Source organism: Rhipicephalus microplus, unplaced genomic scaffold (assembly GCF_043290135.1).
Source record: "Rhipicephalus microplus isolate Deutch F79 unplaced genomic scaffold, USDA_Rmic scaffold_45, whole genome shotgun sequence".
Classification (NCBI taxonomy): domain Eukaryota; kingdom Metazoa; phylum Arthropoda; class Arachnida; order Ixodida; family Ixodidae; genus Rhipicephalus; species Rhipicephalus microplus.
In genome coordinates this window covers 2,542,577-2,567,559 of record NW_027464618.1, presented here as the reverse complement: position 1 = coordinate 2,567,559, position 24,983 = coordinate 2,542,577, and the positions used below count along the sequence as shown (strand labels likewise).

Genomic DNA, 24,983 nt, shown 5'->3' with positions numbered 1-24,983 from the left:
GCACAGGAGAAAAATTTCCAAGTATCTGAATGATTTCGGAATATGAATGTTCTGTATATACATCGCCATGAGTTTGCAAAGAACGAATTTGATAAACAGGTGTATACAGAGGCGATTGTGTATGTTACACGGGGTACATTGTGGTTGCTGGTATGAACACCTGTCCGCTAGAGCAGCTCCTTGGTCACCATTTGCGAAGCTCTGTCAGTTGCTCACACCTCAGAGTAAACATCATGTGAGTCAGTTTCGTTACAAAGGCGAAGCAACAAATTAGAATGGTGTATGATGGCTAGCAGTTCACTTCTTTGGAATCCAACCTGGTGCTAAGAAACACACCAGTTGTGGTAAGCAAAGTGACCTTGACAATTTTTATCGCTTCAATGTGAACAGCAAGTACAAAGGTATGAGCTGTCTTCTGATCACTATCAAGATAGGGCACATGCAAGTGCGCCTCTTTGATAGAAGTATGCTGTTTAGCCGAAGAGATGCACCCTTCCCCTGAGGCTCCCCATATGCCTTTCACTCAAAGGAAACTACCAGTGCATTTTCTTATCACTTTAGCCACGATCGTCAGATGCCCTCTCACGCTTTCATCCACATATACAGCACGCAACGCTCGGGTGATATCACGTTTGGACTTTGTGTGAAACCTCACAGTGGTGTCAACAGTAATGGTGATGGCAAAAATGCTCTTGGAGTGTTCCTATAATTGCTATCACAATAAAATAAGGACATTGTTTCATGAAAAACAAGCAGTCATGTGCTTTCCCCAATGTACGGGGAGCTTTCATAACTTTTTCTCGTTCCTTATTCCGAAGCAAAACATTAAAACCATCTGAAAAACGAACTGGCTTCTTGAATGCACATGATTGATCAGGATCTTTCCTTTACTTTCCAAATGTTTCCAAGATAGCCGGCTTGGGCATGCATTGTGACATGTTATTTTTAACACTTCACAGGCATCTAATTATTTTTTTTTGTAGAAATGAAAAGTAATGAAATAAAGCGTAAATTTCTTCAAATACTGATTGGTTACTTCTCACGGTCCTCCATGACATCTGCATTGGTATCATTTTGATCAAGCATATCAGAAAGGCTCCCTAATTTTACCTAAACATTAGTCACTTTCACATGTGAGCATGAGAAAGGCATTGCTTTCATACACATTTTTATAGCACAACTGGTGTGTCACTTACTGGCATATTGTAGAAAATACCCTTTATTAATCACACTGTATTTCACACTTGCAAATTATGAAGATGAACCAAAGAGTATATCCTCTTCGTAGGGATAAACAGGTACTACTCTTTGCCTTCTCCAAAGGGGCAGATTGACTGCACTTGGAAGGGCTTTATGAGATCCTTTATTGCTTTGATTATTTCTTTTATTATTTTGAGATCCTTTATTGCTTTTATTTCAAATATGGCTGAGAAGCTTGCGTCTGGTTTATACATGGGCCTGTATTATTTCTTGTGCATTGTTTGCAGAAAGTGGTGAGCCACTGTCCGTTCGGCCTCTGGAAGAATCGACTTTCAGCCGGCCCTCATCTGCGCACGCAACCGCCTACGCGCCGAGCCGCATGTCCTGGGCAGCAGTGCACAACTCCGACACGTCAAGCAGCATCGACAGCCCACTTGGTCGCGAGCTGCAGCGCATCAGCTCGGAGGTTTCCTGCATCCCTGCTCTGGGGACGTCCGGTGTAGGAATGGCCACGTTGGAGCCGAACTTAGCTGCCTCTGGGTTGAGGCCATTCCATTGCCACCTGTGCCCAAAGAGGTTTGCCTACAAGCATGTGCTCGAGAACCACATACGGACGCACACAGGCGAGCGACCGTTCAAATGTCCAGACTGCCTGAAGCGCTTTGCTCGCAAGGACTATCTCAAATACCATGTGCGAATGTGCAGGTGCAAGCCTCAATATGTTGCGCTCACGAAGCATTGAGTGGCAGGTTCTCTACAGCGAGCTTCAGCCAAAACAGTGCTGTGCACAGTAATGCACCTTTGCACTGTGGATGTACACTCCAACCTCATTACAACAAAGTTGCGTCTTACACGAAAATAAGTTCATTATGTCCAAAAATTTGTTACAAAAGTTTAATAATAACAGTATATTTATTATGAGACTATTTTTTTATTGACTTTGTAATAACTGAAATTCTTCTATATCTGGGTTCATCATATCGGGGTACACATGTAGTGGAAAGTACTAAAGTTTTATGGCAAACCTTCTGGCAAAGCTTCAAATATTGTCTCGTGACAGTGATGGTCGGGACTCAAGCAGTGAAACTGTTAAAGACTGAGCTATTTTTAGGCAAATGTGTGCCCAGCAAAAAAACATTCATAGTAAAAGCAAGTAACTCATGTGGTATGATGGCAGAAGAAAGCATGGCTGTTGGTTGTCGATAACCTAATTATTGGTGAAACACGTAGGATTTTATACATGCCGCTTCAAACGTTTTAATGTTAATGCTGGCACGTGTGTTAATTGCAGAATAGACTCAACTACTCGCATCGTGAAGCTAACCTTTTCAGAAAATTAAAGAAAATTTATCAGGGTTCCTATACATTCTGTTGTAGCTTTCATCAAGCAATTGCTGCTCTATTTTTAACCTGTGACAGGTGGTCATGATGAAGTGAAACAGGTGTGCCTAACAATACAAGTTTGCTGGAAGTGGAAATGTGCACCTTTGCATATTTTGTTTAATCACATTTATGATATCGTTGTTCAATGAGCTGAATTGTTAAAGCTGCCTGAAATATTAGGGTCGTACATTGACTAAGGTGTCAGCGACTAATCGTGATCCGAAATTTGACATGTGCTAGTTAGGGGCATGTAGAAAAGCCGCTCTATAGTAGTCCTACTTTCCAATATCCTTCAGAACAGCTCTTGACCCTTGTCTGTTTCAGTATGGTTGTCTTGCCATTCGTGCAAATAACAAGTTAAAATAACCCTTTGTAAATAATATGCATTGTCAAAGTACACCCACTAAAACTTTATTCTGGTGTAAAGTGGTGCTGCCGAATCCAATTGTCAATAGCCTGTGCATATATTTCATGTTCTGCCCCATTGTGAGCATGAAGTGTTTAGTGACTAGCATCGATTAGGCTTGTTTGCGTAAACTTGTGATGTTTGGTGTGCAGTATACGAAAGATAGCTGTTATTATGACGGCAAGCCAGTGTGGGCATAAAATGGTTCAGTTAAAAAGTTCTGATAATCATCTGGCAGTGAAACTCCTTTGTGTTCCACATATCAACAGTGACACTAAAAAATTACATCTGCGAGGCACTACTTACATTCGATATGATGTACCTGCAAGGGATCTGCATCTGAACTGTCAAATTGCAAGAATACTGCCGGATTGTAGGTCGGCCTATTTTTACATGAGGTGAAAGTATTTTTCACAGACGCTATATTAACTGGTAATAATGGCAAAAACTTTTACAGCTGAAGCTATGCTGCTGTTTACAAAAAAATGTCTGAACTTGCATGTTTTAAAGCTTCTTTGCTAAGCCTTTTTCATACTCAAAAAGCCTTTTTGAGCGTGAACATTAATATATGGCTTTATTGTGATGTCACGGGAAAGCACAATGACAGTGCAATGCTTCAAACCACGATGTGTCATTGTGCCGAATTTCAAGGTTCTATGCACATAAGTTATTCCCCCCTAATTCTTGCTTTTCTCCAGAACATTCAAAGGGCGGTCACGTGATCAGGAAATTTTTTTGAACGAAACTACCTGACTAAAGTCACTCTCATGCACTTATCTTCTAGCTCATTTTTTTTTAATATATAGAATCGCTGGTGGTTGAATTCTGGGCTGGGACGTTTCACTTGGAATGACCCAGATGCAAATGCAGCTCCAATTACTCCAAGCTGCTTTAAAAAAAAGTGTTGATATGTGCTGCTCGAAAGCATGATTTTTTTCGTTAGTAACTGCTCTAAATCTGTTCTAAAATGGCACTAATAAAATGAAGATAATGAAGTCCAACTGTGTGACCCACTGGCAAGCCCTACAGAAAGTGAAAATGATCTGTATACTACTGATATCACCTGCTTTATCAGCTCCAACCTCATTTACTCGTCAAAAACTGGCATGTCAAAAATTTAGCTGATTTATCTTTTCATGCCAAACTTGACGTGAAGGATATTTTGGTGAAAGGAGAAAATGACTAAGGTTGTACGGTATTTTAAATATTTACCGTATTTACTCGCATAATCCTCGCACTTTTTTTGCCGGAAAACTGATGCAAAGTTGGGGGGTGCGAGAATTACGCGGGGAAAACTTTCAACGAAAACGTACAGAGTGAAAAAGAAAACGAAGTGGCCGCAAATCGGGATTCTCACACCAGCAACTTACAGCAAGCTTTAAGAAGTACTAATTACAATTTACCTCAACAATAAAAGCAGAGATACAACACAAGACAAGATTTATTAAAGACACAAAAAGTGGAAGCAAATAGTCGAGAATTAGAATACTGTACGCAAAGCTTGCGGGCGTTGTGGGCGTAGCGGTAGCGTCGCTCAAGAGGAGCCGTCAAAAGGTAAACGTGGGATGTCAGTATTGAACTGATGGCTATTTAACAGAATCGTCCACAGTTTCCTTCTGAAGAAATAAAGTTTACCATCAATCCCAGTCTTAAGCACACGGCAGACCCAACGCGCCTTGGTGGCTTTAAGCTGCCGTAACCAGTAGCGAACACAGAACTCGTAGACTCCGAAGGGCCTACCGGCGGCCCTGTTGCCGTTGTTTAGTGCATGATCTATCACTTGCAACTTGAAAGCAGCTGTACAGCTTCAGTATCGCCTCATAACGTGACAAGATTACCAACACAACATACAAAACACGCCGCAACGTACACTGGCCACTTCGGCTTGACTTGGATTGAATCTTTGTTGAATAGTATGCTTGATGCTTAAGAGATGGTGCCAGATGGCGTGCACTATCATCATCAGTGGCTGGAAAGAGCAGACGACATTATTGCAGCAGTTTTCGGGGGTGCGATAATTACTCGAGGAAAACAATCTTGAGTTGTTAGTGTGTGTGGGGGGGGTTATCTTCAAGCGCTTCCAATGTTTTAATGAAAATCACAATATTCAAATTTGTTTTGGCATGAATAGGAAATTTTCTCAATCTTGAACCATTTGGAACAAGCGAGTAGACGTACATTTTATCTCATGCCCCGCCGCGGTGGTCTAGTAGCTAAGGTACTCGGCTGCTGACCCGCAGGGCACGGGTTCGATTCCCGGCTGCGGCGGCTGCGTTTCCGATGGAGGCGGAAACGTTGTAGGCCCGTGTGCTCAGATTTGGGCGCACGTTAAAGAACCCCAGGTGGTCAAAATTTCTGGAGCCCTCCACTACGGCGTCTCTCATAATCATATGGTGGTTTTGGGACGTTAAATCCCACATACCAACATTTTATCTCATGCAACCACTTGACAAGGTGGTTTCACTGTGGCACGGGTGGCCACGCCATGAAACCACTTATTCAGAGGAAATTGCACTGCCTCAAAGTCACTTAGAAGTGTGGCGGTTGGGGCTAGTTGGTATGACATGATGATAGTTGACATGATGATAGATGATAAGTATGACATGATGATAGATGATAAGTATGCTCTAGTGTGCTGTTGTTGTCTCATGTCGCTTTGGAGATGATGTCATGGCGTGAGACGACCTACGTGCTCTCATGTGAACGCAGCTAAAGCCGTATAAAGCATAGCCGTCTGTAGCATATTGTCATGCGGTCAATTGAGCCGACGAGAAGTATTTTTACCTTTGTTCATTGAGTGCCTCGATAGTAACATTAAGTGCAGAACTTGGGGGCCCGGGCTGTTTTTGCTGTCATCGCTCGGTGTTACGCAGCTAAACCATGTGTAAAAACAGATAGAAAGAGGAAGGAAGTGAGAAATAAAAAGAGAGACAAAGTAAGAAGAAAAATAGTAACTAATAGAGGTAATGAGAGAAAAGTAACTGGAAAAGAGTGGAAAAAAAAAGAAAGGAGGAGAGGAAGGTAAGAAAGAGAAAACCAAAGTGAAACCAAAAAGGTCACCCAGCTTCACTTTTTCTAAAGGTTTGACATCACATATGTGAAGCTGCCTTAATTTTTTTTTTCAATGCTTTGCATTTCTCATTTTTTACATTCCTTGTGTAGGTCTTTCTGTGCGTTAAAGAACCCCAGGTAGTCCAAATTTCTGGAGCCCTCCACTGCGGCGTCTCTCGTAATTTTATGGCACTTTTGGGACGTTAAATCTCACATATCGATCAACTGTGCGGGTCTTTCCAAAAGGTTTTTCCAATGCGTGCACACACCTGCGCAAGTTGTCTGGTGAAAAATGAGCCATATCGTTCTGGTCTTTTGCTCTCTGTGTACATTATTGTGCCTTTGATAGGGTTGCATAACTATGATTTGAGCGGCTTTTACATGGTTGTTGAAAATTACTGGAACGACTATGTTAACAAGGCACTTTGAACATTCATCTTAATGAAGGTGTGTTGGCTGGTGTTATGTTATGCTTGTTTACATAGAATGGGAATTCTGTGTCATTATCCTTTAATGCACTAAGTTCACTTGTTGGGTTTAGTTTGTGCTGATTGAAAGCCTGTAGCTCTTACCTCATTCCTTCAGCTGTGTAGTTCTTTCAAGCACTTGATATTGATGAATGTATGTGGACAATCTTTTATTATTTGCTGTAGAATTTATATATGTGGTAGCCCCAATATGTATGTATGTATGCGACTTTGCGCTTGTATAATTATGCATAAGTGTACAGTATGTATATAAATGTTCATACATAATATTGCCTCACTGTCAAATACTAATATCAAAGTGTCGCAGGCTAGTCAAGCCATCTGATGCCAGCTTTTTTTCTATAATGCCCACATCTGTACTTTCTAAAGATGGAAAATAAACATTTTCACTTTCAAACAATTTTTTTCCCTGTTAAAATTTTTTTTATTCGCATCATTTGTTGCTTTAAATTGGCGCTTGCAGAAACCACTCTATTAAAAGGGCCCCTAAATAACCTCTGAAAATACCAACAACAAGCGCGTTCCTCTCGCCTGGCGTTTCTAGTCTATGGCGAAATTCGTGACGTCATCAGATTGCTCAATTGACATAAGGATGAAACAAGCTCTCGATCGTTCAACATAACAGAGATATCTGTTGCGAATGGTCACCTACCTTGTTTCGCCAAGCAATCGCAAGCCCGTTCTCTCTTGTCTCGCATGCCTGTCGTGCGCGATAAACCTATTTCACTTTGTTTGCTACATTCATGACTGTGCAAGTCATGAATGTAGATTATGACTTGCGTTATGATAGCATCGTGTAGTTGAAAAGTGCAAAATCTTGACCGTCTAAATGCATATGCTGACATCACACATGTCTTATGAGGAAATAAGTTACAAGAAGGATAAGTTCTCGTGGGAAGGATAGTGAAGGTGAGAAAAAAACTACTGTCGCTGAACACGGCCTGTTTAGGAGCCCTTTGAAGGGACCGACAACTGGCCAGAACGTGCAGTTAGATAGTAGTAGAAATAAAAAGAGCATGAAATATAGTGACATATTTCTGCATTCACTTCGCGTTGTGAGTAGGATTCATATTTTAAGCCATGCTTCAATTTATCAAGGAACTGTTTCGTTGCGCAGCCTTGAAGCTGGCGATTATGGAATATGGAGTCGGTCGCTTTGCTGAATGTGGTCACGTAGTCTGCTGCTGTTAAGCATGCCAGTCTCAAAATTAGAGTATGTATATTATTATCCAGCCCCGCTCAATTCTGTGCTGCTTACGAAGTAAAAAGAACGGCACAATGAAAAGCGGCCCTGCCGTCGCGGCTGCCAGTGGACCAAGTCGAGCCATGGCGCATGCGCACAAAGTGCATGCATGCTCATCAAACTACCGCCTTTAACATGAACACTGCTCTCGAACACGAACTGTTCGCAGCATGTGAGCATACGACTTTACATTTGCTGCAGGTAGAAAAACTTCAATATTCTGGGATCAGACTCACTGTCGGATAAGATTTATTTCGCGCTAAAAAATAGGCACCACAAAAAATAGTTGTTTGGTGTCACTTTTATTCGTCTTCACTCAATGTGTACGTCGTGCGTGTTAGTCTTCGTGCAGTGAGCTTGCTGTCGCTGTCATCCTTCTCCTCGGCCAATGATGACTCGGTCGCCTCGTTAAAGACAGGCATGATCTGTCTTTTTAAACTGACGCCAGTCTGAGGCACCCTTCCCTATCCTATTAATCATTTCGTGCCTGTTAGTTATTTATTATTTGCTGTCATATGAACTTGACACTTGAAGCTCACTTCACCAAGGCTAAGCTACACAGTAACAGAGCTTTTCTAATTATAACAATAATGTTGGCTCGTCACAATGAAACTTTTTATGAAACACATGCGTTCTGGCACCATATAAGTTGCCTGTTTTACTAATCAAACTATAATGTCATACTAGGCTATCTATGAACAATCATTTGTTCTGATTATCCTGTCTTTCTATTGGATGCATATAGTATTGAAACACCTTGGAACCGCCACGGTGGTGTAGTGGTTAAGCCACTCGGCTGCTTGTTTGATTGAAGTCGGCCATGGTAAACACATTTTTGAAGGCTGTAAAGATTATTGATGCTTGTGTACTTAGATTTAGGTATATGTTAAAAAGCCCCAGGTTATCAAAATTTGCAGAGCCACCACTACGGTGTCTCATAATTATATCGAGGTTTAGGACATTAAACCCCAATAATAGAATTTCATACAATAATACCTAGAGGGGAATCTGGCGCTAGTGTCTACGTGGGCTCCTTCAGCGGTGCTTGTAACCCCATGGGAATTATGGGAAGTACAGGCTTCGAATCTGCTTCGAATGGATCACGTTTTTGAGATCCGCGACGCTTGTTTGCTGAGTGTAAAACAAGGTGATATAGTGTTGTGTCTGATTGAAACTTGCTTCATTCTTTTGTACGCAAACTTTATTGCAGAAGCTTCGTGTGACTAGGCAGTCGAAGTGAAACCTGGACAAATTTAACCACCAGAGTTTGCATTGCTCTTCCATTGTGTTTCAGATTTGGCATAAAAATTTAATAAATTAGTCTTTACAACCATTAAAAATAAACATTTTTGTTTTGCCCTCAAAGGTGCGCAACATCTATCTAGAGAAATAACAGCACAGTATTAAGTGAGGAACACTTAACGTTCTGTCTGCTGCAATGCCAGGTGCATATGTTCAAGTGGTCTGCACTCAACGCACCTCTCATTTTGTTGGGAAGTCAAATCAGAAAAGCGTGACGATGCGTCTACTTTGTGTCCCTGTCGTTTTGCAGTTGATTTCAACGAGTTTTGGCTAGACGCACTCACAACAAACGTGAACTCGACGTAATACTTTGCACTGGCATGGAACGCTCCATCTATGCGCTGCGATGAGTGGACGACGCTTCGCTTAAACTGTCAAACACGACTTATACAGCTCCAGCGTTGCAGTAAATTGAGAGGCCTAGCAGTTTCCAGCTTCTTTGAACAACAAGGGCGCAGATTAAGCCATCTGCACCCACCGTACTACCCACTCTACGCAAAGAATTAAACTGAAACTGTAGCAAAAGATCCGTAGATAGTTTACTGGCTAACGCAATCCAATCTGAAGCCTGTAGTTCCCATAATTCCCATGAGGGTACACGATAGCAGTGCCAGATTCCTCCCTAGGTATTACTGTATGAAACTGTGTGACCCCACTAATAATAATAATAATAATAATAATAATAATAATAATAATAATAATAATAATAATAATAATAATAATAATAATAATAATAATATATTATTATTATTATTATTATTATTATTATTATTATTATTATTATTATTATTATTATTATTATTATTATTATTATTATTATTATTATTATTATTATTATTATTATTGAACACCTTGAGTTGCTTGTATCAGGTGTTTTAGGTTTGCAATAACTTACAGGCTGTTAAATAAAGATGCTGTAGAGCAGCTGAGTCATAACATTATTTGAATGAAGTTGATGTGGTTACTGGTCAGCTTTTTTGTGCAATTTTGTGTCATTGAAAATAAAAATTTTTAACAGCGTTAAACCGATACAGTAGTGCATTTTTTACATAGTGGTGACCTTAGCTTCCACTTTTCTCACACTTGGCATCATTTCGTAAGTGAAACTCACCCAAGCTGCCTAAAGCAAATTGCTTATGTGGCATAAGTCGTCTTTATTCTGTTGTTGTCATCTCTGTTAGTGCAGAGGTTTTTGTTGCTTCCCTGTGGCTGTGTCTCTTCTAGGAAGAAGCTGTGTGGCCACAACATTCTTGAACACTTGTCTGGTGCTGTCATAATATCTCTTTTTTCTCTCCAAGGTATCCGCCACTACCTGCCCTACATTTCCCAGGAGTCCGGCAAGATCCTCACCTTTTGTGTCTCTGGACTGTGCCAGTTATAACACAGAGCGATGATAAACTTTGTAGTGCTAGCCTGCAATTTTCGAAATGTAGCGTTTTGTGAGGATTAAGAACATTACATTGAGTCCGATATGTCAGGCTCGCCCTGCGTTTGCTTATGTGTGCTTTTATAACGATATTGCTATCACGTGTATAAACCGATCGATACCGTCAAACATATTACTAGCGACCCATGTTTTTAAGTATGTAAGATGACCTTGTTGGCGTTGTCGAATTTCAGCTATTATCTGACATTAATTCATGGCACAAGTTTACACGAGCCTGACAAACCGGTTAAATGCCAATTCTGGCGTTACGTTCTGCTTAAACTTTTGCAGTAATATTACATTTTTTTGTTTAACCTTTTGCTTTATGAGGCAGTTTTTTTTATTTTTGTCAAATGCTAGCCAATGTCAGAACATGCTATTGTTGTTGTTGAGAATGGCCCCTGAGAAAGGTGTACAAAAATAAGACTGTAAAACTGAAAGAAAATAATTCTTATGAGTGTGGCCTCGGGCACATTTTTCTTTTTGCTTTTGCTTTTTCTTCAGTTCCTGCCTTTTGTGCTCTCATTTGCATTTCTTGTTCATCACTGATTAGGTCATTTCCTTATTCAGTTTGTGTGTTTGGAACATATTTTGTACGCCTTTGTTATTTGTACTCTTAATTAACTTGCGACAAGCATCCTAAACCCAAAAGGCCTCTTCTTGTTTATTTACGTGGTTCTTCTAGCTGTGGTGAGCCATCAGTCGGAGCGATTAGCGGCAAATAAGTTCGCAGTTCTGGCGATGTTTATGAATCAATCATGTCATCTTTGAAGGAATGTATGAGGTACTGTTACACAAGATTGTATGCCGTCTACGTCTTTTTTACATGCCATGCACCATTTGTTGTTTGTGGATGCAAGTTTAGGACAGCTTTTTTTGAACTGCCATGAATTATTCTTTGTATACCAAATGTGGTATATATTTGCTAGGGAAGACCATGTTTTTTGGCTTCTTAGGGCACCATGACCATCACCTGCCCATAGAAAGCTTGACAAGGCTCTTTGAAGACTCTGTTCGCCGAGGATTCCGCTCCCCCGGCGGACAGAGTCTCCAAAGTGGAGATTCCAGTAATCAAAGTAAGCACAAAGGTACCCCAGCTTTCTTTCCCACCTGAAAGTTTTCTTACCTTCTTATGCTTGTCATTTCGTGGCAGTATGATTTGCAAGTCCGTAGGTACTTTTATGTGCCTAGTAGTTTCAGCCGCTTCAGCGGACGTTTGGTAAGAGCATCACCACATGCTTGAGAAAAATGGACTTTTGTCTTTCTCCCACACATAGTTGTACAAAGGTCAGCCGTGTTTGGTGCAAAGGGGATCCTACAGGTTGAGCTAGTGATAAATTATGATATTCGAACCTATTGAACTGCCTAATGTGATCTAAACTGGTTTGCAGCTGAGATGTAATGCATGCGAGCGCTAGAACGGTGTGTTTGGTATAGCTGAACATCACGCAGCTCGCAGAAGTTGTATATACGCGGTCCTGGGCTGGACCGCATAACTTATAAAATCTTAAAATACCTTCATACCAAGTCCTCTGTAGTGGCTTAGTTATGGTGCTTGGCTGCTGACTTGAAGGTTGTGGGTTTAATCTTGGCCGTGGCGGTTGCATTTTGATGGAGGCAAAATGGTAGAGGCCAGTGTATTGTGCAATGTCAGCGAATGTAAGAACACCAGATGGTGAATATTTACGAAGCACTCCACAGCCGCATGTCTCATAATGATTTTGTGGTTTTGGGAAGTAAAATCCTAGATATTATTGTCATTATTACCTTCATACCAATACACTTATGACTCTGCTTTCGCTGTTCAATTCCATCTGCGTAGCTGGGAATTTTAGTATCTGGGTATCTGGGAAGCAGTAGTAGTTAACGGTGAGAGTGGAACGAAAGGACGTGGTGTGACAGCCTGAAGATGAATAGCATGACTGATTGTATGCCAAACTTTGGCTAAAGGTGCGTGATCGTGCAATCGTACAGTCATTGAACGCCCCTGCCCAATTAACAGAAATGCAATGCGTCTTGTGTCTTCTCTGTTGTCTGGCCTCGATTTTTCGTGTGGCGAGCGTAAGCAGGGAACGCTAAAGCAACTGGAGTTACATTCAGGCGACTCAGGCGCGTTGCTCTATGCGTTGAACTATTGTTTGTATGGATGGATGCTATGAGCCACACTGACACTTAGAGTAAGAACACCACTTGGCAGTGTCTTAAGGCATTGACGAAATTGCGCTTCTCCTATTGAAAATGCGTCGAATAGGATGGACGCATATAAATGACTCGTTGAAGGAACTGATGGGGGATTTCACGGTCATGATGCGTTGTTACACTTTACCAAGATTACTGTGAGAGGGCAGTGGTTAAATATGTAATGCGTGTTTTTATAGCTTACAAAACATGCGACTGCGGCGCAGTGGATAGCGTGCCCGGCAGCTGTTGTCGCTGACCAAGGGGTCCATTCTCGCTGACGAAACTTTTTCTTGTCTTCTAATCGTGTTATTTTTTAAACGTCATTTTCGTGGTGCAAGTACATCACTGAAATCTTGGTAGACCAGGGCATAAACCACTTTCGTGTTAAAAAAACCTTATCTGAACGTCACATGGTGCAAGGAGTCTCCTTAATGCATGTAATAGCGCATGGCAGAAGTGTGGCATCATGCCAGGCATCAAACCTTGTGAATTGCACCACGAGTTGGTGTTTTAAAGGCCCACTCATTACAAAGCACCCCAACATATTTAATCATCATCAGCCGCAAAAGAATCGACAAAGTGAGGAGCTGCGTAGGTCTGTGCATTGCCTTACAGATGCATAATAGGCCCTTTGCTCACTCACAAAAGGAAATATTATGGCGTAGTGGCTTCTTAACAACTGCATTTGTAGTAGGCATTCCAGGATAGCTTGAAATGGCCAATGTTACAGTCACAGTCTTATGGCACAGTTCGGGCATGCACTGAGAAACGAAGCTCGACTAGCTTTTGAAAAGGCAGTGAGTGCGGGGCTTGATTACGGTATCGTGAATCTTGAAAGCGAAGCTCGAGCGCCCTCCAGTTTAGTTTCTCTGCACTGATGGACTGCCAGATTTTCACACCTCCTAGGCGTATAAAGCCCTGCTGTAAAAAGTTTGCAGTGTTTGCCTTATTTGGTACATTCGAACGTATATATAAATTAACCCTGGTATAACGAAAAGCGGTTATAATGAAGCAAATGTGGATTAATGTTGCAATAAATATAGTGTTTGAAATATACTTTTATGAAGAATGTTTGGATGTAACGAACTTATTTTAATGTAAGATGCAACTTTATTATAATGAGGCTTGAGTATGTGCTCACATTGGTTGCTGAGCAAGAATAGGTGCATCTTGAATGAGTGGTTGCTAGTGTGAAAGTATCGGCCTTTTTTTTTTCTGCAGTCGTGATGATTGTTCAACAAGCGCCTCCGTCAAATGACTCAAGTCAGGACAGCACTAGCATGGAGACACTGCCCTCCAGACAGCCTGATGGTGAGTATGGAAAGAAGTTTAGTACAGAGGGGCACTTCATAAACTAAGTAGTACAGACTTCACAAACTATGAAAAAAAAAAAAAAAAGTCTGGCCCAAATCACTTTAGGCTGTTGTACACAGTGGGCACCTGTGCCTGTTGTGGTATGTCAGTGGCTTGGTCTGACCAGCTCATACACCAACTATTATAGCTCCTTTTTATTTCCCGTGTAGATGTAGATAAGGACAGGACCCTTATTTATGCTGGATGATGATGGTAAAAACGTTTTTATCATTCAGATGCAAAGAAAATGGGGAGGGTCCTTATTTCAGGACACACCTCTGCAACAGCCCAAGCCCGCAGAACGAGCGCCTGATGGACCTCGGGGGTGCCGTCACGAAGGGTGCCTTCCCAATGCTCCGGGGCTTGGGTGGACCGAAGAAAGGGTAGGAGGGGAGGGAAGCAGGCTGCGGTGCACTCTACGGTGGTGGGAAAAGTTGTGGGGATAACACCACATCCTGGACAGGCATCAGTGTAATAAGTCGGGTATATTTTATGCACAAAGTGCAAATTCGGCAAAGCTAGAGTCTGCAGCTGGCAGAGTGCGACAGCCTCCTCTCATGTGAAGGACTCTTGTGGGAATCGGTATTGCTGTCGTTTGCTTATGTAAGACTGTGCGACTTCGTGATATGTGAGAAGTGGAGAACCTGGCTGAATTTCAGCACTTGAATAAAATTGCGGCTATGATTCGAGGCAAGTCACATCAGTTAGGTGTTACTGAGTGGGCTGACTTCTGCGAATGCATTAGTGAACTCCATCCAGGTCTGAGTTATTGACTTTTCTCTGATATCTTGTACTATATTCATACTCTCTTTCGCTTCCTGGTTATCTTGATCATTGATCTCGTCATTCTGTTTTCATGGCTCTCAATTTCAGGAATGCTTCAGCCACAGCTCTTGGTCTCGTTGCCATTTTAGATGGAAGCAAAAATGCTTGAGGCCCGTGTGCTTAGATTTGGGTGCACGTTAAAGGGGCCCTGCAACACTTTTTGAGCATGGTCAGAAAACGCTGCCTATGGGTAGTAAAGTTTCCTGAAGACACACGACCCAAATATCATACCGGAGCACGCGGTCTGGAAATCACAATAAATTATCAAGGTCAGCTAAAAATTGCTTTTTCTTATTTCAAGAAATGGTGGAATATGCTAAAAAAATGCGCATAGAAGGTTATCTATCAGCCATTGGTTGATTTAAACATGGCACGCTCACGCGTTACAGGGATCTCACACAGGAGGCCGCGACTTGTCCACGTGTACACGTGGTATTACGCGAAAAAAGCCGTGCATTCGAAAAAAACAAAAAAAGTGCTCAGTCACGAGGCACGCATGACGTATTTTTCTTTCCCCTGCCATCCCTTCCTGCTTAGCCTCCAGTGCTTTTGCTGGGACAAGATAAGAGAGAATGCGATTGCAGCATGTGACAATTCTTTGTAACTCTGCTCGTACTAGACAGATTCTTACAGTTTTTGCAGCTTTGAATTCATGAGGCAATAAGCTTTTTTAGTGAATCCATTCCATGGTTACTTAAAAAAGTATTTCAGGGTCTCTTTTAAAGAACCCTAGGTAGTGGAAGTTTCATGGTTGAGTCCTACCCTTCAGTGACTATCATAATCATATGGTGGTTTTGGGACGTTAAAACCCAGATATAATAATAATAATAATAATAATAATAATAATAATAATAATAATAATAATAATAATAATAATAATAATAATAATAATAATAATAATCAATATTATTGTTGTTCTTATTATTATTGGTCTCATCTCCACTCGTACCGCATCCTTAAAAAAAAGGACAAAAAGGGCCTTCTCTGTCACAAAGGATGTCTTGCAATGTAACAATGCCCATAAAATTTGGAAAAAACATTTATGGAGGCCTGTTTTGTAGTTAGGCTATGCAAGAAACTGCTTTGTTTTTTCTTCGAGTACACTTTGACACAATAACTGACAGCTCTAGTTCTGAAACAAAAATTCATTGTTTCATGCTAGAGCTACTACTCTTGAAATTCAGAAAAAGAGAAATAAAATACCATAAATTAGGACTTTAGCTATTAAGCATGCAATAGAACTACTATTTTTTTTTAATTTCTACAGAGCAAAAAGAAATTAAACTAAACGTATTATCGACACCAGATATAAAAATGCATGAAATATTTGTTCTTGGTTTCATAAAGGTTACTTACCCACGATCGCTGAAAAGCACAGTCCTGATGTCTACGTGCAGCAGTGGAAAAAAATTTTACTTAAGGAAAGCGTTACAGATTCGTCCCTTTACTTTTTATACGATTAAAACTAGTCGAATCATTTTTGAAAGCGTTTCTGAGCAAAGTCAGTGAAAGCGTGTAGACAGCTGATCGTCGTGGTTGCTGTGGCACACTCCAATGTGCTGCAGCAACTAGGGTGGCCAGGTTTCGCTATGCTGTTCCACTTCGACTACTTTTTGCAACACTGGCAGCGAGAAAAAAAAAAACATTGCGGATGCTGGGTTAATTTCTGGCTGCTTTCTTTCTAATTATTTAGAGCCAAATTATCAATATCTCATTACGTTGCAGTTGCTGGCGTTCGAGTTCGTGGTGCTAACGTTGTGGCCTAGATGGGATCGGCTCCCAAAGTTGAATTGAGGTCTGGGACTACACTGATAATTAATTGGCTCTAATTAAATGAATAGCTCACTTGCATAAGCCAGGATAACTGAACCATTCGTCATCCTGCACAAAATATCTGCTCTAGTCAAGAATTCAGCACGTTATGTTGGGCCAGTTAGTGTACCGTTCAAGTAACAATTCTTGGCACTCTTTCTTGCCTTCTCATTCTTCTTTGTTTTTAAGCTTGCACCACGCCTTTCGAGCAAGAGTTTACGCTTCGATCTCATCAAACGTGATCTTTAATCGTTTGTTCTCTGCTTACATATTCCCATCGAAATGCTTTTGCATTTAGACATTAATGAAAAACGCCAATGTCGTTTCAAAATAGATTGTGGCTGCTTTTGGTTACTTTTTCTTTTTTGGCTCAATTTGGCTACTTTTTCACTAGTTTTTAAAGTCTTTCTTGCTTTATTTTTGTTTTTGGGCTTCCAACCCTAGCAGCAAAAGTGTGCAGTCGCAGCAGAGGATAAAACAATCTCTGCTGCAAAGCTTTTTCATTCTCATCTCATAAGCTTATGTGCAGGAATCTTTTGCAACTTTTCATTCTTATCAATACAAATGAGCAAATACTACATTTGAGGCTCAAAGCAAATAAGGATTTGGTCAAACCATTTCAAATCATGTAGTTTGAATAGTCTGTATAGCATAATATAAAGATAAATAATAATCATTTCCATGACTCTACTGTTTTTAAGAATTGTAAATGGCCATGTGTGAATGCCACATTTTTTACTAAAAGCAGGATGGAAGAAACTTAAATAGTAGAAAGATTTTTAATAGCAGTATTGTGCAAGTTCTAAAGTGTAGAAAACATCGTTTTAAAATTCACCATACTTCTCGCATACGAGCCTCTAAGTGTTGGAAATGATTGTGCTAACTGCCTTCTTGCAGAGGTAAACAGAACTAATTTCTAACATTAGTTCATCGCACGACCAGAGGTAACACCAGTGTGCAGTACCCTTTCGTGGTTTCACTTTTGCCACATGATCACAAAGGGATCATGCGAAACTCTGTTTTATCGCTATCGGCACTCTCTTAACAATGGAAGTTGATTTACATTATTATTCGCACTGCTGCTAGCTTGTTTATTGCCGACACTCCTTAGGTATGCTTGTTCTTCTTGATGATTACCGAACTTACTCTGCCAAAGCAGCAGCGCTTAGATGGGATGCCATCTGTGTATGCCAACACTGCTCGTCAAATGCGAGAGAGCAGACACACATTTGAAGTGTGCAGCTGTGATAAGGCGCTGTGTGCAGACGTGTGTCTGAAGCAATATCATGCTCTGAAGTACAATAAAAAATTATGCAAATATAATTGACACTGACACCAAAATATGGTTCCTGACCTTTTCAATAATTTTTCGCTGCCTTTACACATTTCGTAGATGAGAAAAATACAGTAAATAATTTGACCGTTTGTGAAAGTTTTTTTCGGAAACATTTGACACTCAGAGGGTGATAAGAATTGACAGGCAATTGAGCCAAGGAAAGTATTAGGGACATAATTTGTAGTAACTACAATATAAATATGATGAAATTAAAGGGGATGAAAAGGTGGCTTGCCACTGGCACGTACTTAACTTCCAACCTTTGAATAACACGTCTGATATTCGGCCGATTGAGCTGCGTCAGCTGTTGTCCTACAGTCCTCTTTATTGAGTATATCTGTGCCTAGAAACCTGGCAGTTTCGGTGACCATGGTAGTGTATAATTAGGGGAGCATTAGGTAAGTATGTAGCACTTTTTTATTGCCCACTGGACGTCTGTTCATCCTTAATGTTGTATATAACAACAAAAACAAACGTCTGAATTCTCTTGTGTTTAATCTTGTTGCACTATTCTTTACTTGTAACCCATCCTTGTAATCACATACTGTCTCTCATCATTGTAATCTGACATCATTGTAATCAGACCTTGTAATCACATCCTGTCTCTTCTCTTACCATGTTAGCCGCCACTGGACAAAGCAGCCAGATTCCCATGGTGGTTCTGATGACCCCCAGTAGCGGAGAAGTATCACGAGTGCCCAGCCCCCATTCGCACAGCTGCCACCTCTGCTCCAAGGCATTTGCCTCAAAGGAGCTCCTCGAAGCACACCTCAACATCCACCCGACGTACTGTCCGCACAAGTGTGACCGCTGCTCCGAGGTGTTCACCAACTTTCGACTGCTTGAGCTGCACATGCGCTTTCACCATAAGTGCGAGTGCCCGTTCAGATGCAGCCTCTGCTCGCTCTCATTTCCAACTAAGAGGGCGCTCAACATGCACCTCACCAAGCACGGCCACGGGGACACAAAGGTCCAGTGCAAAACTTGCTTCAAATGGTTCAATAGCTGTCGTGCCATGCTGGAGCACAGGTCACGACACTTTGCTAAATAATGGCTGAAACATTGCTGCGCTTGCTTCATGGCGTCTTTCTTTTCTCTCGACCCTTGCAGTTTCCTCGTGCGATAAGACTAATTCGCACTATTCATCCTTGAAAATTGCTGAACTTATTGGAAGTTCAGGGGGTGATAGTAGTGAGTAATTGTCATAGAAACGTCACAGCGTGCGTGGACGGGGACAAAAGAAGAAAACACGAGACAAAGTGCTGTGTCGTGTGTTTCCTTGTTTTGTCCCTGTCGGTGTGCACTGTAATGTTTCTAAGAAGCAGTATTAACTAGCCCAACGAGCCACCCTAGTTATCATTAAATAAAGAACATCACTGGAGTCTGCAATTTTACGTGTTCTCTTGTCGAATCGTTTCCTCCTGTGATATTATTTGTTTGACCATTTTTCACCACTGCTGTACCTTATGCATTTGTGGACACGGTCACCTTTAAGTTATCTGCATGTGTTGTCGTGCACTTAAAGTATCATCTTCACACAGAGCCTGCTAATCTAAAGGGGCTGTGCACCATTTTTCAGGCATGACGAGGAAACACTTGTCGCAGATATGTGGCAGCTGTGAATATCGCTGCCAAATTTTGTATTTGCATACCAGGAATGGTGTAGACTAAGCGCAGAGTTAAAGCACGCTCTTTGCAAACAGCATGGGCAGCCAACAGGGGGGAAACGTCAGTTGATGTCAACTCACTGATACCCACAGACAGTATCCACTACCCCCTATCTCATAATGTACAACATTTAGCATGTATCTTCATTTAGCTCTATTGTCTCCGGAGTCTCAAAAAACTTTTTTTGCAGTATTAAATATCTGAGATCTACTCTATGACGTAGTTCTATAAAATTCTTGATGCTTCAAGAGAAGATTATTCAGGGCCCTTTAATAGTGCATGATTTTCTGAGTGTTGTGTGTAATGCATTCTATGCACATGTGATTTTGCCTGCTAAAACAGTGACCGATTCTCTGCCAAATTATGACTTATCATTCGGCCTCGGGTGTAGTTTCCCATCATGTTTGCCAGTTGTGCCCTTTTGTTTCATTAATGATGAAGACAAAACTAACGTGTACATCAATGTTTATTTCACTGCACTGAAACACTGGTGCTACTGTCACTGCTGCTGTAAAAAGCCTGTTACACGAAACTGAGCATGTTGCAGTTCGCTAGCTCTGTGTGAAGACTATAGGTCGGCAAAATAACTTGTAACTCACTCAGTCTCACGCAAAAAACTTAATCTTGCACTTTGAATTCACTCACCAAAATTTTGTGCTGACTTCGCTGGGACTTACACTGTATGAATGAATGAATAAACTTTATTTAAAGCCTGGCAATTTTTACCGGGCAAGGGGGGAGGGGAAGAGAGGATTAACCTCTGTCTCTTCCCACTCTCTGTCGATTATGATGGCGGTGCCTCAGGTGACCGCTCGAAGTCCTTGGACCCGGGTGACATCTTCAGCTTGCCGGACCGCCCAAAGCTAGTTGGCCAGCTCGTTGCTGGCGAGTGCCACCTCCCAGCAACAACGCAGCTCACGCCGCCGATCAGCAACAGTGACCGCAGCCGCGGCGGAGGCCGGCCCCTGCCCTCGCGCGGTGGTAGCAGCAGCAATTTTTACACTCACAGAAATTTTTTTAACCGAAATCACTTGAACTCAAACTCATGAAAATATTACTTGCCAGGACTCTCTAAGACTTATAGCTCATTCTGAGTCTGAATGAGTTCGAGTAAGTCAACTCAGGAGTGAGTTCGCCAACCTGTGGTGCAGACTTAGTGGCAATCAAACCGGTAGTGGTCTTTTACCACTGATTTTTGCAACCACCGTGAAATCAAAGCGATATTTACTGCAGGCACACACGAACTGTTTTTAAAAGGACTTCCACTGTTTGATGGGACACAGTGTATTGTTATAAGCCACAATTGTTTTCATTGTTAATTTTTTGTTGTGTGATGAACATAATGATATACATTCCTTTGTGCGTGACAAGTTTGATTTTGTGTACAGTATGTCCTTGCAATGGTTGGACACTCTTACGAGTGGTCAGTGTGTGGTTTTGTTCATTGGTTGCATTTCTGTGCAAGTGTTTCATTTTGTGCTTTCTTATTGATGAGCTGTGTTTACATTTATTATTGTGACATATATCACTGTGCAGTTACATATGCGGTGTGTGTGGTTGTACAAGTGTTCTATCTTTTACCTTCTGTGTCATTATATTTGCATTGAAATATTTCATCTCTATAAAAGTTATTGTTTTGCTCTGAAGCTATTTGTGCATGCACACGACAGTTCATACGATGCACTTCATTTCCTATTATCTCTTTTTTTTCCACTTTGGAAATAAAGTAGTAATCCATTGTTATGCCATGCAGTGTTCTCACTTGAAAAATTTGTCGGCTTCACACAGCTGTGCCCTTCCTTTTTTGAGAATGGGCTATTTATGCTTGATGTCTTGAATCTGCATTCAACCTCAAGGATTTATCTTAGACAAATAGGCTAACAGGGCTGGAGAAGGCAGTTGAAGTAACCGGTTCGACCCAGAAGTATACACAATTTGCTTTTAGTTTTTGGATTTAACAGCTATGGTTTCATTTTATGGCTCTTCTCTTATGCTGTTCCTGCACACTATTTACACTTTGATTATTCGGAATATGCTGTCCCGTGATGTTAACATTCAGACCTATGAGAGGTATGGATGAGCGAGAACAAGCACGCTTCTTGAGGCAGAGTTTCACATTGGTCAGGTTGGCTCTGATTCCTTAAGTAAACGAACCTTAGCAATGTTTGAAGGGCCTGTGATTGATGTCAGTTTTTTATTAACTGCTTTTTTCTAAGCCACTAGAAAAACATTGCATACTGGCCAGTTTTCTGTAGCAGGCTTTGCTGTTGCACATTTGTGCTATGTGGTGAAACGCAATGAATTTCAGTGAAGCACATGCACTTGTCATGGTGTTGAAAAAAGTGTAATCAGTATGTGAATGTGCAAAGGGGTCTTTGTTGGTAAGAATCGGCAATTTGGGCTTCGCTGTCTGCACCGTTGCTCAGTTTCAGACAACTGGCTATTGTTCTTGGTTGCAGCCCCAGGAGCAAGGATTTTACCTATGCTCGCATAATCCTGCTGAATGGCTTACAGCATCTTGCGTTGCATAGCACTCTCTTCTTACACTCTAACGAATGTAAGAACGGTAACGGTAAACTGTTGCATAGTCTTCGACAGCATTCTCATGCACAACGTCTCATTAAACTCTGCGAAGTGCTGTAGCATCATCAACACAAGCAGCGCCGCAGGGGCGTCTGCTTATGCAGGCGTTTGGTGAGTTGTGTCACCACGGACCTGAGCTAATGAGGGGAAGGGGGGTGGATTGTTTGGGTAGGAGTAGATTCCAGCAATTGGGTCTATTCTATGTCTTTAAATCTTTGAGGCCCCGTGGTGAAGACAACACATTTTAGACCGTGTACTATACAAACATCATCACAAGGATGGGGTGAATTGCCACCTGGGGCTAATCGATGGTCTCCTTTTGCTCTTTCCCCACATGCTTGTCTTTTTCTCTCACTTTCTTTCTTGTCCTCCTTTTTTTCATTTATTTAGTTTTCCTGGTGACTAAGGTTGACATTGTGTGGCTATTAAAAAGACACTCAAGAGCAAAACAATATTACAAAAGAAAATGCCCAAAAAGAAAATGTGGGTGCAACAGTCATAAATTTTGATGGAGTCTACTGGGGTCTACATAGCTTCTCATTGGTAAAATTGAAGTACAAATCATCTGTGGGTGCCATAGACCTAGCATACGAAGTTTGAGAAAATTTAATTGAGCCAATGTTGTGAAAATATTAAAAATACATTTTGAAATTTCTGGAGTCACATGCGAAGGTTTCGGCACGAAATATTAAAATGATACTTGAGCCTTCATTTTCTCCGCTAGTAACGAACTTAAGCCATATGCCATTGGAGTTTTTCGAGTGCAGTATGTCAATTTAAACCGAGTCAAATGTTTCCCTTCAGTGTCCCTTTAGTCTTGGTTATACCACGTTTGACGATAGGGGTGGCATATGACTGCCATCATGCATAATTCATGCAACATCTGTTGTGACCTTTTGCTGGACTCAAGGGTGGGCTGTCAACGCTGCTGGTGAACATAACGCGCTATGTTGTGGCTTCACAGCATTCTTTGTTTTTATTGACCCCTTGAAAGGGGAAACATTGTGGCAGATTTTCAGTTTTCCTCGAGGAGCAATGTACAAACCTTTTGGAAACACCAGAGTTCACAGCGAAAGCATCTTACTACGAAAGCTCTCCCCATTTTTAGTCGTAAAAATCCTTGAAGAAAAGGAAAAAACTAGACAAATGCACAGGGCTTCAAAAATGCAAAATGGGAATCTCTCCTAAACCTAAAATATAAGGTGAAGCACCAGAAATCTCTGAACAATTCATACCAGTGAGGTTACAGTCAAAACATCAGCTCATAAATTGCTAAACACAAGCAGAAATGTAGTATCTGAACAAGATGGCCTATCTTTTGGTGATGAACTTCTCGAAGGCTTCCGAGAGGAAAGTGTTTTTTATTTTTTATTTGGAGGATTACCCGCAGCGCCATCTTAGGCATTATTGTGGGGGGCACAGTGCCTCATAGAATGAATCCGCAGTCTTGTGGCCAACTAAATCAGCTGGTAACATATTCCATATTAGGTGCTGCAACGATCAAGAAGTCCTGGCAAGACGTGTTATATTTTTGGAACTGCAAGTGTAACGTCCATCTTTCTTGAGGCAGGGTACGGGGAAGTTTTATGTGAGGCTGTGTTTCCAAACAGCTGACGATGATTCAAATGGTGAAATCTTGGACATACTTCTCACTCATGTAGAGACAAATCAATATGTTCAGAACGCAGATCCAACACCACCCATCCCGCAACTGTATTTTTTCAACACATTGTCTCAAATGTAAGGGCGACCACCCAGCTTAACCCTGTTTCTGTCCTTGCTGGAAGATAAAAATTATCGCTCTAAACAGTAAGAGAAAAAGGCCGATCTCACAAAGTTAGGTGTAGTGAACAGTATGAGAAAACAACGAAGCAGCCGAGAAAGCAAGTAGCCAAGCCACCCAAGGTTGTGCTTGACTGGATTTTGGCCCCTTGACATTTCACATTGTTCCTTCACGTTTATGCATGAATATATTACATGACATAGAAAATTATTGTCACACCTTTCTACTGAAGCTGTGCTGGTGCGGTGCAGGCAAGGGCATCATCACAGGGGCATTGGCAGATCTTCGGGTTCAAGCAGAGTGGCCCCGTAATGACCCCTTTCATCCCCTTAATAATGGCTGCCAGTGCGGCTCGCTCATTTCCAAAGGGACCACAGACAGACGTTCTGTGGGACTATATGACCACTCAAACACCAAAGCCTGAGACATGTGCCTCAGTTTCAAACTTTTGATGCTGCAGCACCTTTGCGAGAAGGGTAAAAGTCAACCCAAAAACCACAGTGTTGTCCATGCCAAAAGAGCTGCGCTCTCTTAGGATTACAAAGAAAAATAGGTTCTCAGTAGCCACGGTCAAAGAGATAGCAATAACCTGGAAGATCGTCGTTCGTTGTGACACTACTCATTTGTCAGGCATGTCTCTTAACATTGCTCCAATCATCCATTCAGTTCTCACTGTAGTTATCACCTTTCATTCTTAACATGGCTTTTATTACTCTTTGGAATTGTGTGGGACTCGCACTCTATTTAGGCGGCACAAAAGACATGCTAAACGACTCCTCTCCTTTGGCATTACACCTGCATAAGCAAATAAGCACGCCAACATATTGGATGAAATGTCATTTAGTGCGAGTGTGCTTGGACCACAATTTTGTTGGGTGACGAAGATGTTATTGCACACAGTAGCCTCAGAACTAGAGAAGTGACTGTTGATAGTCATATGTAG

General features: G+C 41.4%; 2 protein-coding genes across 4 annotated transcripts in view; one reads left to right on the top strand and one right to left on the bottom strand.

Moving 5' to 3' along the window:
* LOC142787112 (uncharacterized) overlaps nt 1-24,983 on the bottom strand; it is a 134,031-nt gene that overhangs the window by 97,843 nt on the left and 11,205 nt on the right. The window contains exon 2 of one of the 2 annotated variants that reach the window (XM_075884720.1): nt 1,342-1,762. The exons of the other annotated variant lie outside the window; for it this stretch is intronic. Coding sequence (XP_075740835.1) covers nt 1,564-1,762 — 199 coding nt within the window. The 3' untranslated portion in view covers nt 1,342-1,563. Of the gene's footprint in view, nt 1-1,341; nt 1,763-24,983 lie in introns of those variants that run through there. 2 annotated transcript variants of the gene reach the window in all.
* LOC119164720 (uncharacterized) lies at nt 9,911-21,417 on the top strand. 2 transcript variants are annotated; one of them, XM_075884716.1, is made up of 4 exons: nt 9,911-11,587; nt 13,902-13,991; nt 18,630-18,976; nt 20,479-21,417. In XM_075884716.1, exons 1-4 carry the CDS (start codon nt 11,386-11,388, stop codon nt 20,539-20,541), a joined length of 702 nt encoding a protein of 233 aa, XP_075740831.1. In that variant the 5' UTR covers nt 9,911-11,385; the 3' UTR covers nt 20,542-21,417. The 2 variants fall into 2 exon arrangements, with proteins under 2 accessions (XP_075740831.1, XP_037272829.2); XM_037416932.2 differs by having other exon boundaries at nt 9,913-11,587; nt 18,630-21,417.

What these genes read in the sequence shown, in the direction of transcription:
- LOC119164720 (XM_037416932.2), top strand. Translation starts at nt 11,386, where the DNA reads ATGAATTATTCTTTGTATACCAAATGTGGTATATATTTGCTAGGGAAG. An exon ending in TAATCAAAGTAAGCACAAAG is followed by an intron (nt 11,588 to 13,901) that starts GTACCCCAGCTT and finishes TTTTTTCTGCAG; the next exon opens with TCGTGATGATTGTTCAACAA. An exon ending in GCCCTCCAGACAGCCTGATG is followed by an intron (nt 13,992 to 18,629) that starts GTGAGTATGGAA and finishes TTACCATGTTAG; the next exon opens with CCGCCACTGGACAAAGCAGC.